The sequence below is a fragment of the Lingula anatina genome, chromosome 7 (assembly GCF_051362555.1).
Source record: "Lingula anatina isolate TDL-2025a chromosome 7, LinAna3.0, whole genome shotgun sequence".
In the NCBI taxonomy this organism is placed as follows: Eukaryota; Metazoa; Brachiopoda; class Lingulata; order Lingulida; family Lingulidae; genus Lingula; species Lingula anatina.
The window spans coordinates 2,043,436-2,056,924 of record NC_141773.1 but is presented as its reverse complement, the minus strand read 5'-3'; the positions used below and the strand labels follow the sequence as shown (position 1 = coordinate 2,056,924).

The 13,489-nt window shown below is 39.4% G+C and overlaps 2 protein-coding genes across 2 annotated transcripts in view; one reads left to right on the top strand and one right to left on the bottom strand.

Moving 5' to 3' along the window:
- LOC106152434 (ammonium transporter Rh type B) overlaps positions 1-2,403 on the bottom strand; it is a 43,453-nt gene extending 41,050 nt beyond the window's left edge. The window contains exon 1 of the mRNA XM_087017863.1: positions 1,663-2,403. Within this exon, the coding sequence (XP_086873989.1) occupies positions 1,663-2,116 (454 nt within the window). The 5' untranslated portion in view covers positions 2,117-2,403. The remainder of the gene's footprint in view (positions 1-1,662) is intronic.
- Positions 2,404-9,560: 7,157 nt separating this feature from the next.
- LOC106177840 (uncharacterized) lies at positions 9,561-13,489 on the top strand. Its single transcript, XM_013560745.2, has 2 exons — positions 9,561-9,646; positions 11,430-13,489. Exon 2 carries the CDS (start codon positions 11,541-11,543, stop codon positions 12,156-12,158), a length of 618 nt encoding a protein of 205 aa, XP_013416199.2. The 5' UTR covers positions 9,561-9,646; positions 11,430-11,540; the 3' UTR covers positions 12,159-13,489.

Below are 13,489 nucleotides of genomic sequence, written 5' to 3'. Positions count from 1 at the left end.
CCATCTTTTGACTGCTCCCCCTGAGAATGGTTTTCTAAAGCTCTAAAGCAGTACAGTCGGCCTCATATATTACATGGGCATACCATGTATTAAGCTGGAGGGGAAAGAAGCTTATTCAGTGGTCCTACACATCAAATGCGACAGCTCCAGTACTGTTTTTGTCATAGGCAAACAATCTAATTCCCGTCTTTCCCTCACCTGTCACTTTAATTCAGGCAAGTCGCGTGCCGTTAGATTTATCAATGTCTGGAGAAATGTAATCACTTGCGTGGCTGAGGAAAAGCGGGTCTAGGGGCTCATTCACATTGAAACTGTCGGTGTACGTAGATCGATCCAACTCCGAGGAGTATTTTGACTGAATGCAATCAGTTTAACAGGCTAAAACGCCTGAGTGGAATACAGAAAAGCTAGCGATTATACGAGAACGTTGGAAACGAAAAGAGGTGTGTCAATCTGCTAAACTGATTGCATTCAGCAAAAGTGCCGGCGGAGCTGGATCGATCTACTTAGACTGACAGTTTTAATGGGAATGAGCCCTGTGTTCGCCGGAAAAGCGGCCCTGGAGTGTTTTAATCTATTACACAAACCGTCCTTATCAAATAAGGGTAAGTAGGCATATTCACGTACACTTATCTCTGCAGTGGAGATGCTCTTGAAGGATTAAATAAACAGGCGCACCGTGCACTTGATCCTGGTTCTATCTCAAGACCCCCCCCCCCAGTTTTTTCTTTCTTTTTTTGTCCAAATTGTTTGCTGGAAACATGTTTTTCCAAGGCACTGTTTAGATGGCTCTGTTTTAAACATCAGATAGTGCTCATTTCCGTCTTCATTCAACCAATGCCTTCACTTCTACTAAGACGACAGAGGGATTTTAATAAGATTTTCACAACTATTTCTCTGGCAATCCGTGAGCTGTGTACATGTTCGTATTCTGTGATGATATTTGCACAAAAACCACGTCATTAAACTTCTTGTAAAGAGTACCCTTGCCTCACTGTTATTCGCTCGTACATGTACGATGATGTGTTTCTGGTCATCCTTGATCGATCATGTGAACACAAGTATGTGTCACCTTAGCGGAGAACTTAGGGGACACTTCACACCTTGCTGATATTACGTACCATATAGATGGGCGTGCGTGTGTGATTTCATGTATTTGAAATAATTACAGTCTGTATGTAATATTTGTGTTTGCTTCGATGCGTGTGTGTGTGTGTGTGTGTGTGTGTGTGTGTGTGTGCTCCTTCGTGGTATAAACGGAAGAAGGTTGGAGCTACGGAAGAAGGTTGGGGATAGGCTGAAAATGGAAGAAGGCGATGGGACAGGACCAGAGAGAGAGAGAGAGAGAGAGAGAGAGAGAGAGAGAGAGAGAGAGAGAGAGAGAGAGAGAGAGAGAGAGAGAATTTTATTATGTATCACTGCATTAATACAGTGATGAGTATCATATATTATAGGCCGTTAAAAAATTAGGACAGGCAATTTAATCTATTCATGCATATTGCGATTGGCTTTAAGCTATATTCAAGCTGTTATTTTAGGCGTTTTCCATGTGGGTCACAGATTTAATAATCCATGCATACACATCTTTAATGATCCGCCGAAGAGAATTGGTTAGGATTTTTATAAAGCGCTATTAAGGAATGAATAAATAAAAATTCTTACTTTCTGTTGTCAAGGGAACACTTTCATTTGCCGTTGCGTTTTTGAATGTAGGCGCACTAATTTGCCGCCGTTTCCTTTCTCCATCACTGCCGCTGCCGTTAACACCGCGGTCTTCGGTTTCCGCCGTTGCCGCGTCGCCTGCGTTTGACGTGCCAGCGTTGGACGTAGGTGGGGCAGCAACGTCACTGTTCGACACCATCCGTATATGCCAACCAGTTTTTGACTTCTTACCATTATACGTAACGCTGTCTCCGTCATTTTGAGAACTTCCGCCACCATCTCTTGCCGCTGCACTGGCGTCGCTTAAATGAAACAGCGAGGGGTCGCTAACGTAGGGGTGGTACTTAGCGTCGGCATCAATGTCATAATCAACAAACACGGCGAATAGAATGATGAAGAGAGCTTGGAGTACAAGCAAAGTCGAAGTTAGTCTCACTCTGCTCCGGCGCGCCATTTTTTCTCCACGTATTACGACAGGTCACTGGTACGTGTATTATTGAGTTCTCTCAGCGAAGCTGTACGTAACAGCTGGGAGGTCTTTCTCGACAGATAAGAGGGCTGAGCGAGGCTGAAGACCACCGATGAGGACGCGTTTGGTCCCAATATAGTGGCGGGTCTGATCTACAGTGTACTTGTGACTGCAAGTTACCAGGTTTGAATCAGAATGAGGTGCCCCCGACCCTAGCGTGTGTACATTCAACATATAAATACAATCAGCGGTGTGGACCATTTGTTTCCGTACACTGGGCTCAAAGTTTTCACAGTTTTCTTATCGGGCTTTGGTCCGCGCGTGGTAGTGCCCCCGGGGTCAGCTTTTGGAGGCTCAGTGTATTGGGCAAATAAGAGACGCTATGGTCACGACTTAATTTCAAAAGACTCTTCCTTTCATGTCAGCTGTCATTTTCCATCCTTATTTATATACCCTCTAGATTTCTTCTTGAGCACATAAAAAAGTAAGTGCATTGTTACTTGTCACTGATATGAATATTGTATAATATCCGTCCATTCAACGCAGACAGGTGTATGTAATCTCATGAAGGTAAACCCAAGCAAACCCAAGCTAAGTTATACATTTAATACCAGTATTCTTAACATCATCATCACACAGAACAAAATACATATTTAAACGTAAACGCACAAAACGTAAACATAAAGCGCGTTTTTATTTAGAACTTCAACTCAATTTTAATGGAATCTCACATCCCCTAAGCGGGCCTCCTTTTCACTTATACGCTGGGTTCAACAGCTATATTTGTGTGTTATGAACTATTGAAGATGATTACAACTCTCCTTACTATTTCTTTTATTTATATAAACCAATATCCATTGTATTGGACCAATATCATTGTACCTGATTTGGGTCAGCGGACATTACGGAATGAATTTATTTGCGTAATGTTGCTTTTGGCTAATCTGGATTTGTTGATTTAAATGCGTGTTTGGTCTCAAGTTGAAGTCTTTGTAACTATATGATGTCATAGAGAAAGCCGCGCCTTAGGAGCTGTCAAGTTCAATAATGTAAATTAGTATTAACTTAATTTAATGAATCGGTTTATTAGAATTTTACGCAGCAGATTGTGAGATTGACATATGAATGGAAAAATTAATAAATAAATAAAGATTTTTTTTAGCTTTTTAAAGCTTTTGTATAACTTGTTTCCCGTTAGCCGGATGGAGCGTAACTGAAGCCTGATGACGAAAAAGAAAATAAGTTATCAGTGTCTGGTTCCTCGTCTTTTCCCAGTTTAAATTTTGTTTGGGTGTGTGTGTGGGGGGGGGGGGGGGGGGGGGATGAATGAGAAGACAGAAACACAAACGACAGCTAAAAATCATCCAGCAGAGTGTAATATCAAACTACTGCATATCAATTACCGCAATCACACAGACATTTTTCACAACAATAGCCATTTCAAAATCGCTGTAAAATTGGACCTATAAATATGCACAATTTCACTCCTTTGTGTTATAACAATCTTAGCTTGAACCAACATTAACATCACCCTCCCCTAAAATAGCCAGCGGGAAAATAGGAGCAGAAAACCCCAACGGCGCGGTCGGTTCTGGACAATAACTGCCCCCGTAGCCTGTGCCCCATTTCGCCCACCTTGCATTGTGTATATTGTTCAGTGTACTTCGCATTCTGACCATAAACATTGTGCCCGTGTGCATATATCTAATGAAGCAAGTCGTGTGCGACCCGTTTCATTGTCAAGTACGTAATGTAGCACCGATTCGTTGATTTCGTGCAAGAAATTATTTTTATCATTTTTTTGAAGTTGAAACGCATAAAGTGGTGTTTAAATGCTTCAAGACAAAACCCATTGACCCTTTTTTTTAATCAAAGATAAAGTGTGAGCAGCATTTAGGGAGATGTTTTAGAAGAACTACATAGCCTACATGTAGAGCTAAGAAAATGTGTGGGCAGACAAAATATGACATGGTGAAAATGTTAAAATAAGAATAATGAGAATTTAAGGCTACATGTCGAACTTTGTTGTCTTACCATATCCCTGTTATTACATATGTAATGTCAAAATTTTAGAAATCGTTGAGAAAAAAAATTAAATTAAATTTTGTCATAGGCATAGGCATTTTTGCGATGTTGTCAAGACTTTGTTCATGCCCACAACTACTGTTCACATTTGAAAAATTGAAAATTTTTTGTATGCTTTACGCACCACGGGGACACGTCTTCTCATTCAACAGTGCTTTCTCTACTAGACTATACGGGAAGAAAGGAAAAGGTCATGTTTTTTCACACCAGCATGTTAAAAACATGTGATATAAAAGATAATCCCTACATGACATTTTTATCTGATACGACAAGTGGGATCAATTTCCTTACTGAACAGTCTGCATAGACCAATCCTTATCCTTTTCTGCAGAGCATAATAGTGGAATTTTTCGCCCTTCAATTTTTTATTGTTGTGCCATATTTCTGTGCTCGTAAAACTTCCATATAAGCAGCCTGTCTTTCTGTGCCTTTTTTGTACTGTCTGACCACAGGGTGCACTAGCATAGTAGTAGTCTGATGCAAAAATGTTGAAAGCGATTTTGTATAGTATTTTAGGTCAGACCCGTAGCCAACAAATTCAAAAGGGGGTGTCTTTTTCTGAAAAAGTGAACCTTTTACAATGAAACCTATCTGTTCCTAGATCAAATTTTACCAAGAATGAACCTTTTCCTGACAAAAAGGGAGGTTCTTTCGAACCTCTCATACCCCCTGGCTAATGGCCTGTAGGGGGTCTAATATCAGATATATATATTTTGTACTATTAGTCGTGCATAGACGTACTGTACTAGTATCAGAGCGTGGCGCTGTCCTGTCATCAGTAATGGTATAAAGCCCGGTGAATAAAAATCACATAAAACCCCATAACTAACATCTCATCTGGTATATGTAAATGCACTCAATGACACGCCAGTGTATCATACTGGTATCTATTAATGTCTGTCGCCTGTTACTTCTATGAGAGCACGTGTTCGTGAATAAGATTGCGGTGTGGTTTGCAACACGATTTTTCTTTTAATTTTATCTTTCTCGGGCGTGTTGTACTTTTTGGGAGTAAAAAACTGATATTTTCTGAATGGAAAAGGGTCATTAAACGTTTTTCATATATTACTTTAAAATATACAGGTCATAAGAATCTTTTTCAGTGACATATGGCTACCCTCTACCAGGGCGAGTGATAGATTTTTTTACAGATATTCACAGATATGTCTCTAGCTAGATAGATGGTCATTTAGGGCTCAACTCAACTGACATATCTGTGAATATCTGTAAAAAATCTATCACTCGCCCTGGTAGAGGGTAACATATTGCTGTATTAAATGATAAGTAGATTTATTCTTTGGAGGATTTCATGTACAGTGTACACCTTCCAACCCTCGTTCAGTATGCTTGCTTGCCTCAATGAAAAGCAAATACCGCTGCTAAAGATGACGCATGATCTGTTCTTTTTGCGCAGTGAAGTGCAGCCTTGCGTGATTTGTTAAATAAAAGAAATAAGCATTAGAAATTCATTCACGTTCATTGCACCTGCACACCTTATATATGAACATGTCTTTTGTTTACGTATGTTAATAGGAACTTATGCTAAAAGATGGTTACATTAAAATGCATAGATTTTACGGTTAGGTGGATGTAACACACCCAATTTAGAGGTGCAAATGAGGTCACAGACATGTTTCTAAATATATGGATTCGTGGATTTTTGTTCTATTCACATATAAGTTTTAAAAAATTGGATACTACTTCAAATTCATTCAATTTCATTTTTTGAGACTTGAACTCGTGAAATGCACCTCTGTATTGGGTTTGGGTGAACAATCAGTTTCTTATCATATTTTCCTATTTGTTATAATAATAATTAAGAAAATGAATTCATTTAAAGTTCAATTTCATTTGACATATTTAGTAGATTTTACACAAATATAATGAAAACACTTAAAACACAATTAGCAAGATATATACAAAAATTCACTGATCAAAGATAAATAAAAAACAGTGTTGAAAATGCTATCAAAATCCGCTGTAAAAGAGTATTGCACGCCATGATATTGCCCCCAGTGCTTCGAAACCTTTAACTTTAATTTTTGAAGTTATCTTTGCCTATGGAAGTTCAACATTCTACATATCCCCCCCCCCCCCCCCCCCCGAGTCCCACGAATGCGTTAGTTGTCTCTACCATATCTTGGGCACAGCTACAGCATTTCCCCTTCTTATATATATCAAAACGAGAGAGAGATAGAGAGAGAGAGAAGAGAGAGAGAGACTTCCGAATAACCTGACCCCGCGGAAAGGCACGCTTCAGAAAGTCTTGATGAAGAGGTCACTTCCGATCTTTTATTTTCAACTAAATAGTTAATTAGCATTCGGGCACAGGTTATCTTTTCCTTCGAGACAACGTGGGCCAATACCAAATACCCCGATTCTTCCGTTACTTCTTTGATGATGTCTTCATTTTTAGCTTTGCCCGTGTGTGTGTGTGCGTGCGTGTGTGTGCGTGTGCGTGTGCGTGTGTGTATTGTAAATATCTTAAAATATGAGCACTGTATGCAGTGACAAGTGAAAATGAATATTATATTGTCAACATTGGTTGTCTTTAGATCTCGATATAATAGTATAACCCCCATAGGAATTTACTGATACTCTCATTATACAGTACTATTCTATATTACATGTATTACTTTATTCTGTTCAATTTAGAGAATATCACATGAAAAAGCCTATGCATGGTTGCCCTAGGGTGCATTCAAAGCAAATTGATCCGCGTACTAACAGATCCGAGGATCAAATATGGTCGGCCCACTTAAAAGCCTGCCGCATAAAATTCTAATAGACCCTGAATAGACACATCGTGGGGATTTCGCGGGAAGCTTTCAAGTGGGTCGGCCATATTATATCCGCGGATCTGTTAGTCCGCGGTTCAACTTTAGTTGTGAATGCAACCCTATAGGCCTACTCTTCCAGAAAACTCAGTGATGACGTCAGTTCTATGTAAAGAAAAACTCGCTTGACTTATAGGCCTACTGTATAGGGCCTACTAGCCTTTATCGCTCAGGCGACAGCGTATTACATTTACCTCACACACAACACGCATTTTGCTCGACTTTTATAAAACCTATTTCTTTCTGTGTCCAGAAACAAATCTTTCTTTAAATCAACCGAACGGAAGCGACATACATCAATAGGCCTACTCATTTGTATCCGGTGACAGTGATTTGGTGATTACTTGTAATTGTACATGTGAATATCCATTTAACACGTATTTTAGACCGAGTTTAATAGCAACTGCATGTCCAGAAACAAATCTAGATCGGAGCAACATATATCATTACACATTTGTATCTTGCATCTCGTAAGAGACTCAAATGTAATTTTTGCTAAATTATGTGTATGATAATAATGGGGATTTCACGACAAAATTGCAATTCAAAGCGTTTTTATTGTCAACTTTGAACTGGTATGTCAAAATTTGGTACAGTTATTTAGGATTCTGAGTTAGAATCATATTACCTGAACTAGAAAAGCACTCCGAGAGCGCAGACCTCCGCCAAGGCAGCAATTTTTTATTATTATTGATTTTTGATTGATTATTGATCCGGATCACCACCAAAAACTAATCATCTGTTCCTTAGCCCACTTCTGACAGTTCCTGAAAATTTCATCAAAATCGGTCCATAACTTTTTGAGTTATGTTGATGACAGAAAAACACACAAACAAACAAACAGGAGTGAAAACATAACCTTCTTGGAGGAGGTAATTAAAAGATATGTTATCAATTAGAAAGAGCCATAATCATATTGTAATGGGCACTTTCAGTTAAAATAAAAGTATTGTTTTCTAACAATTGCTTTACTTCACCTTGCTTTGATTAAAATTGTCATCAGTTTATATGTGTTAAAGATCCTTAGTAAATGTACCAGCACATGTATGTTAATGGGTTATAATATCCCTTACTGTAGGAATCACTATCGATAAATATCTTATATGCCTTATTAGTATTGTATACTCTCCTGGCAAAAATAGTGTCATTCCTGCAATGCATAAAGTGATACAGATAATAATGTCATGAACCGATGCTTTTTATTCGACTTCTAAGAGGATTTTTTTTCACAAAAATTTGCTGATTGTGCAACCAATGAATTATTAAAAATATCAAATATAGTAAAAAAAAATTAAAGCCCCGTTTTAGTATTTTGTACAGTATCCTTTGGATTGGAGGATACACCTGCATGACGCGCCTGTGAGGGAAGTCAAAAAGTGCTGCAACGTTTCCAGACTGACGGCCTTTCACACACGGTGCAGAGGTAGTAGGCCTATGAAGGCACATTCAGAACTCTGCAGCAGAAATAAATGTAACAGTTGTATGGGTATAAAAGAGCGAGTTAGCTAAATGGAGTTGATGAAGAGGGTCCCATTAGGTATTTTTGTTACCAGTGAAAGCCACGAAAACCATGATATTATTTAGCGTGACACGTGAAGCTTTCCATTCGGTGTGTCTATTCTCGTGACTTGTGAATGAGGATTTTTCCTCGTCCTTCATGAAACGAAATCATTAGGCCTAGGCCTATAGGCTACTCTGTGATTCGTGGTGTTCAACTCGCCAGACTCTCTTTTTCAGTGAGACATGTATAAATATTTTTATTTAAGGTCGTTTGTAGTTTGATGATTTTATGTCCCGTAGACTGTAATCACTACCCCCCCCCCCCCCCCAACTCCCAATGGGCTGCTCTGTGAACCGATACGTTGTTTTATGAAAAGGGATAAACGGCGTTACGCTATTTAGTAGGCCGAGTCATGTTATATTCACTTAACATACTCTTTATTGGAATATTTCAACAGAGCCACACCTCTGGATCGAACCTTGAGTTTGTTAAGAGTTATCCATAACAACAAGTAATTTTTAAGTACATGAATTTTAAATTGATTTCTTGGCAAATACAGAATAGCCTAACAGTGCGCTCTGTCCGGCTTGATTTTTCTGAGAGGTTTGTTTTTCCTACACTTGTAGCTGTTTCATAATAGTGTATTAAGTTTGTATAAAAGTCACAGATATACAGTTAATGGTTATTGTTAAAGTGGCCCCCTTTTCGCTTAGCCCGAGCGTTAAGTAAACATTTTAATAGCCTATTTAAAGCTGCAATGAATGCTGCGGAACTTCTGTGTTGGTAGTAACCCCAGCGCATGCGTAATATGTCTTTAACTACCACAGGTCTTAAAATATAAATATTTTTGATATTGTAATACATATAAATGGTTGTGTATCTCAATTACAACATATCCTTACGTAAACAATAAAAATGTTTGAAATACACATTATTATACAGTATAGTAATGAAAAAAGTTAGAGCCTTTTAATATTTAAACATTATAATCCAATAATTGCCTAATACCTTTTGGCGTAATTAGAAACCGCACGACCATCCAACACGCAGCAGCCGCTACAAGTCAACTTGAGAAGTCCGTCATCATATAAGGTAAAAAAAACAACTCTGTGAAAACTTTGGTATAATATATGTTACCGTGCTAGCTGTATAAGGACACAGAATGTTAAATAACTATAAACATTGGTTCGTTACATTCAGGTAGACTCACGGTCATCCGACATCCAAACAGATACATGACTTGTGTAAACATGCTGGGATAATATTGTACTGGAGTTATAAGAACGCTGTAAGAACAGCCGGGCTTGGTGTCCGACTACAATATATAGGGCCTACTGGTTCTCAACCTTGTCCAAGTCAAACATTAAGTCTTTGAAAACACTGCATATTACTGTGGTAATTACAAGGCTCAGACCACTGCTCCAGGCATTGTACAGGTAGGCCTACTCGTTACAGATGCCCCCCCTCTACCCCCGTACGGGAGGTCTTCCTCAATATTTATTTATAATTGATGTCACTTGTCACTGCGTGTGCCCGAGATTTCAGGGTGACATTAATATCAGCCAACTAATATCGCTCTTATGTCACTGATATGCTTTAACAAACACAGGCCTATTTATTGGGGGGGGGGGGGGGGGGGGGGGGGGAGGGGGGGGAGGGGGGGAGGGGTCATGATACATGTAGGTCCCGTAGAAGGAGACTCGTCTTCAGCTCTCTGACAATTACGCTTAACTGTGTAGGCAGAAGCCCACCAGCCACTCAAACTTGTATTTATGGTTAATGTGATTTCATATTGTTAGCTGCACCGGTGTAACAGGAATGGTAGTCCGCTAGGAACCGTAGTCAGCTTCCCATTACTTTGTACAGGTGACATTCGTCCCATATACTAACCCCAATACTCAGACTAACACTAACCTGTCCGGCCCGTAGCCGGGGGGGGGGGGATTCGAAAAAAAAAACCTTTTGATGTAAAAAGGTCTCCTCTGGGTAAAATTTTATCTAGGTACGTGAAGGTTTCATGGTAAAAGGTCCAATTTTTCAGAAAAAAAGTCCCCCTTTTGAAATTCCTGGCCACGGGTCTGACCTGTACTTGTCATCTGGGACACCGAACTCTTATTCCTAGGACTACCATTCCTGTCACACCTGCACAGCTACATGTGCTAGAACTTAGGGCATGTCGCTGTCAATAGCCTTGTTTTACATTCGTAGGCCAATGTTTATCAGGCTCATTAGTTCTGGGCTGGTTTATCATTACTTTAATAAAGTGGTCGAAGTCTTGCTGGTAAAAACAGCCGATTCGCACTTTTCACAATGTAACATAGGGTCATTGTGTGGTGATTTAAGGTAATGTCTTTCAGGGAATCCAAATCCGTATTGATTAAAACGAGAAATTCGATTATGATGTAGCCATGGGAGTTGTAACAGAATGCCTCCCTTGAAATACATGTAGTAGCCGTCAACACTCTGCTAAAGCTGTATGGGATTATTTTAGGTCAATAACATAAAGTTATTAGAGCAAGATGTCTCTTACAATACAATACAATACAATACAATACAATACAATACAATACAATACAATAAAGTTTATTTCATGTCGGAAAGAATGAAAGTACAAACATTAGCTGAGTAGCTATTCACCGACAGAATCAGTTAGATGATGATACAATGTTTAGCACTACTATTTCTAACTACTTCTGTTGATTGAAATTACAACAGGAAAATAAGGCCATCATTTCAGTTTAAATTTATCATTATCCATATACGTTGCAGAGATTACACTTGCACTTAGGTCCTTCCAATTTTTTAAGCATTGCCTCTTCAGTAGTTGACTCTTACTAGCTTTATGTTAATCTTTTTTTTCTTTTTCTATTTTTAGGTTGTAAGATTTGCGGAGTGCAGTGCTGCGTTCAGTCGTAGGCCCTCCGTAGCTAATATTCGCGCCTGTGATATTCAAAGTTCCGGCCATTCCCAGAGTACCTAAGCCACGATGCCTCTTCAACGCCCCCACTATTGGAGCGAAGACAGCCCCGTCACTACCAACCAAACGTACGGCTGGCATCTCCACGAGTACCCCGACCCCGTCGGTTACTCAGCTAAGGGAAAATACATGGTTATAAACAAACCAATGCCGGACCTGACGTACAGAAAAGTAGTGGTTAAAAGGAGCAAAAAACAGAGCAGCGATCGCCTCATTCTCCCTCCCGCCGTCGGCGCCCGTGGGGACGCCAGAAAACCCCTTAACGACAGCACTTACTGGTCTTCTTCACCACCGTACTTTGACGGGGCGAACCCTAGGAAAGGTTTGGACATGTTCGCTACATCGCAACGCAAGGCTCCGACCAGCGATTACTTTAGCGACCAAGCTAGAAAACTTTTATACGAAAGCCTAGATTACGGCTACGGCAAACTGATCGCGGAACAAAAGGCTAGGAGATCACAGAGTGCCTCACAACTGGCCGCCATGAGGGAAGAAGAAAAGAAAGAGTCTAAAGTTCGTCCTAAAACAGGGATCCCCTTTATTCCGGCTGATGATATTGGACTTGAAGTCAAACCCCTATATCTGTGGCACACTAATTCTGGCTACCTTGTTCGCGTTGTACCGTAAAAGACGACTGTCACATATACTGTCAGTGACTTGAGACGAAAAGAAAAAAATCTGGGTTCAAAAAGGCGTGGAAAGCAATGGCTTATTTATTATCTGGGTTCTTTTTTTATAGGGGACTTATTTAAGACATTAATGATAGAACTTGATGCGGTGTGTGGACCCTAAAAACCGTTTTGTGTAAGATGAAAATCGATTTGTCATTTTTGGTAAGATAGATATTAAAAAACTTAACTCTTTAATTCACTCCTAAAGACGAACAGAAACAGAAAAAATATCTTATTAATTGTTCAACATAATTGATAATTAAAAAAGAAATTTTGGCCTATTTTACCCCAATTTTAGTGATTTCTGAAAAGCGTTGCTTTCTGTTAAAATCTGTTACGGCTGTCATGACTTGGTTAAAAAACACCTTAAGTTTTTTTTGGCCTTTTTACCTCCATGAAATTGTTACTCGAATGTAGCGACATTTTTGTACCACAAGACGCCAAGCATGGGGGAAGATTGGGCGGGGGGTGGGGGGGGGGGGGAGAGATGTAAAATGAAAATCAAAACTGATTTCTCAAATGTCGGAACAAATGACAGACCGCCCTACGTGTAATGTCATAATGTTTACTGGGCCGTACAAAGGGACGCATACTCTGTGAAAAGTCAATGATGACGATGTCGTTTAGTACACATGTACCTCTGAGAAAAAATCAACAAATGTGTCAAGTATGCGCTTTCTCTGTTGTGTCGACTTGAGGAAAACTAACCTCCTTTGTAAGCGGAACTAAATCATAATGATTACGTGATTGGTGATTTTTATTATTTGTCGTTTCTTCAGTGATTCTTGCTTTATTCCACCTTGGTGCCAGAATTCCGTACAAAAATTAGTGTAATCACACAAGACGTTGGGTATCTTACACGTATCTCATGATATCGAAATTATACAATAATTGAAAAATAGTTCAGTTTCTGCCTCATCTACACCAGGCAAATCGTGGGAGACAATAGGAAAGGTTAGCTTACAGACCTCTGGTTTGTATGCTAGGGAAAAAATGTAATTTTAGTTGGATTGATCATACACCAGATGTTGCTTTTAGTGTTAATTCCGTTCTGTCACACCTTGTCATATGTGCCACCTGCTTGGTATAAAGTTAATAAGCATCCATTGATGTGCATTCAGATATTTCTCTTATAGGAAGATATCCATATTATCACACTCAGGGTAGTGTATGGTTATTGGATGGAGGAGGTCTGGCAAAAGATGTGGAGCTTCTTCGGATTTTGTTTGATAAATTTTCTCGTTTTTATAAAAACATTTTGCTCAATAAAATACTATTGTATATACA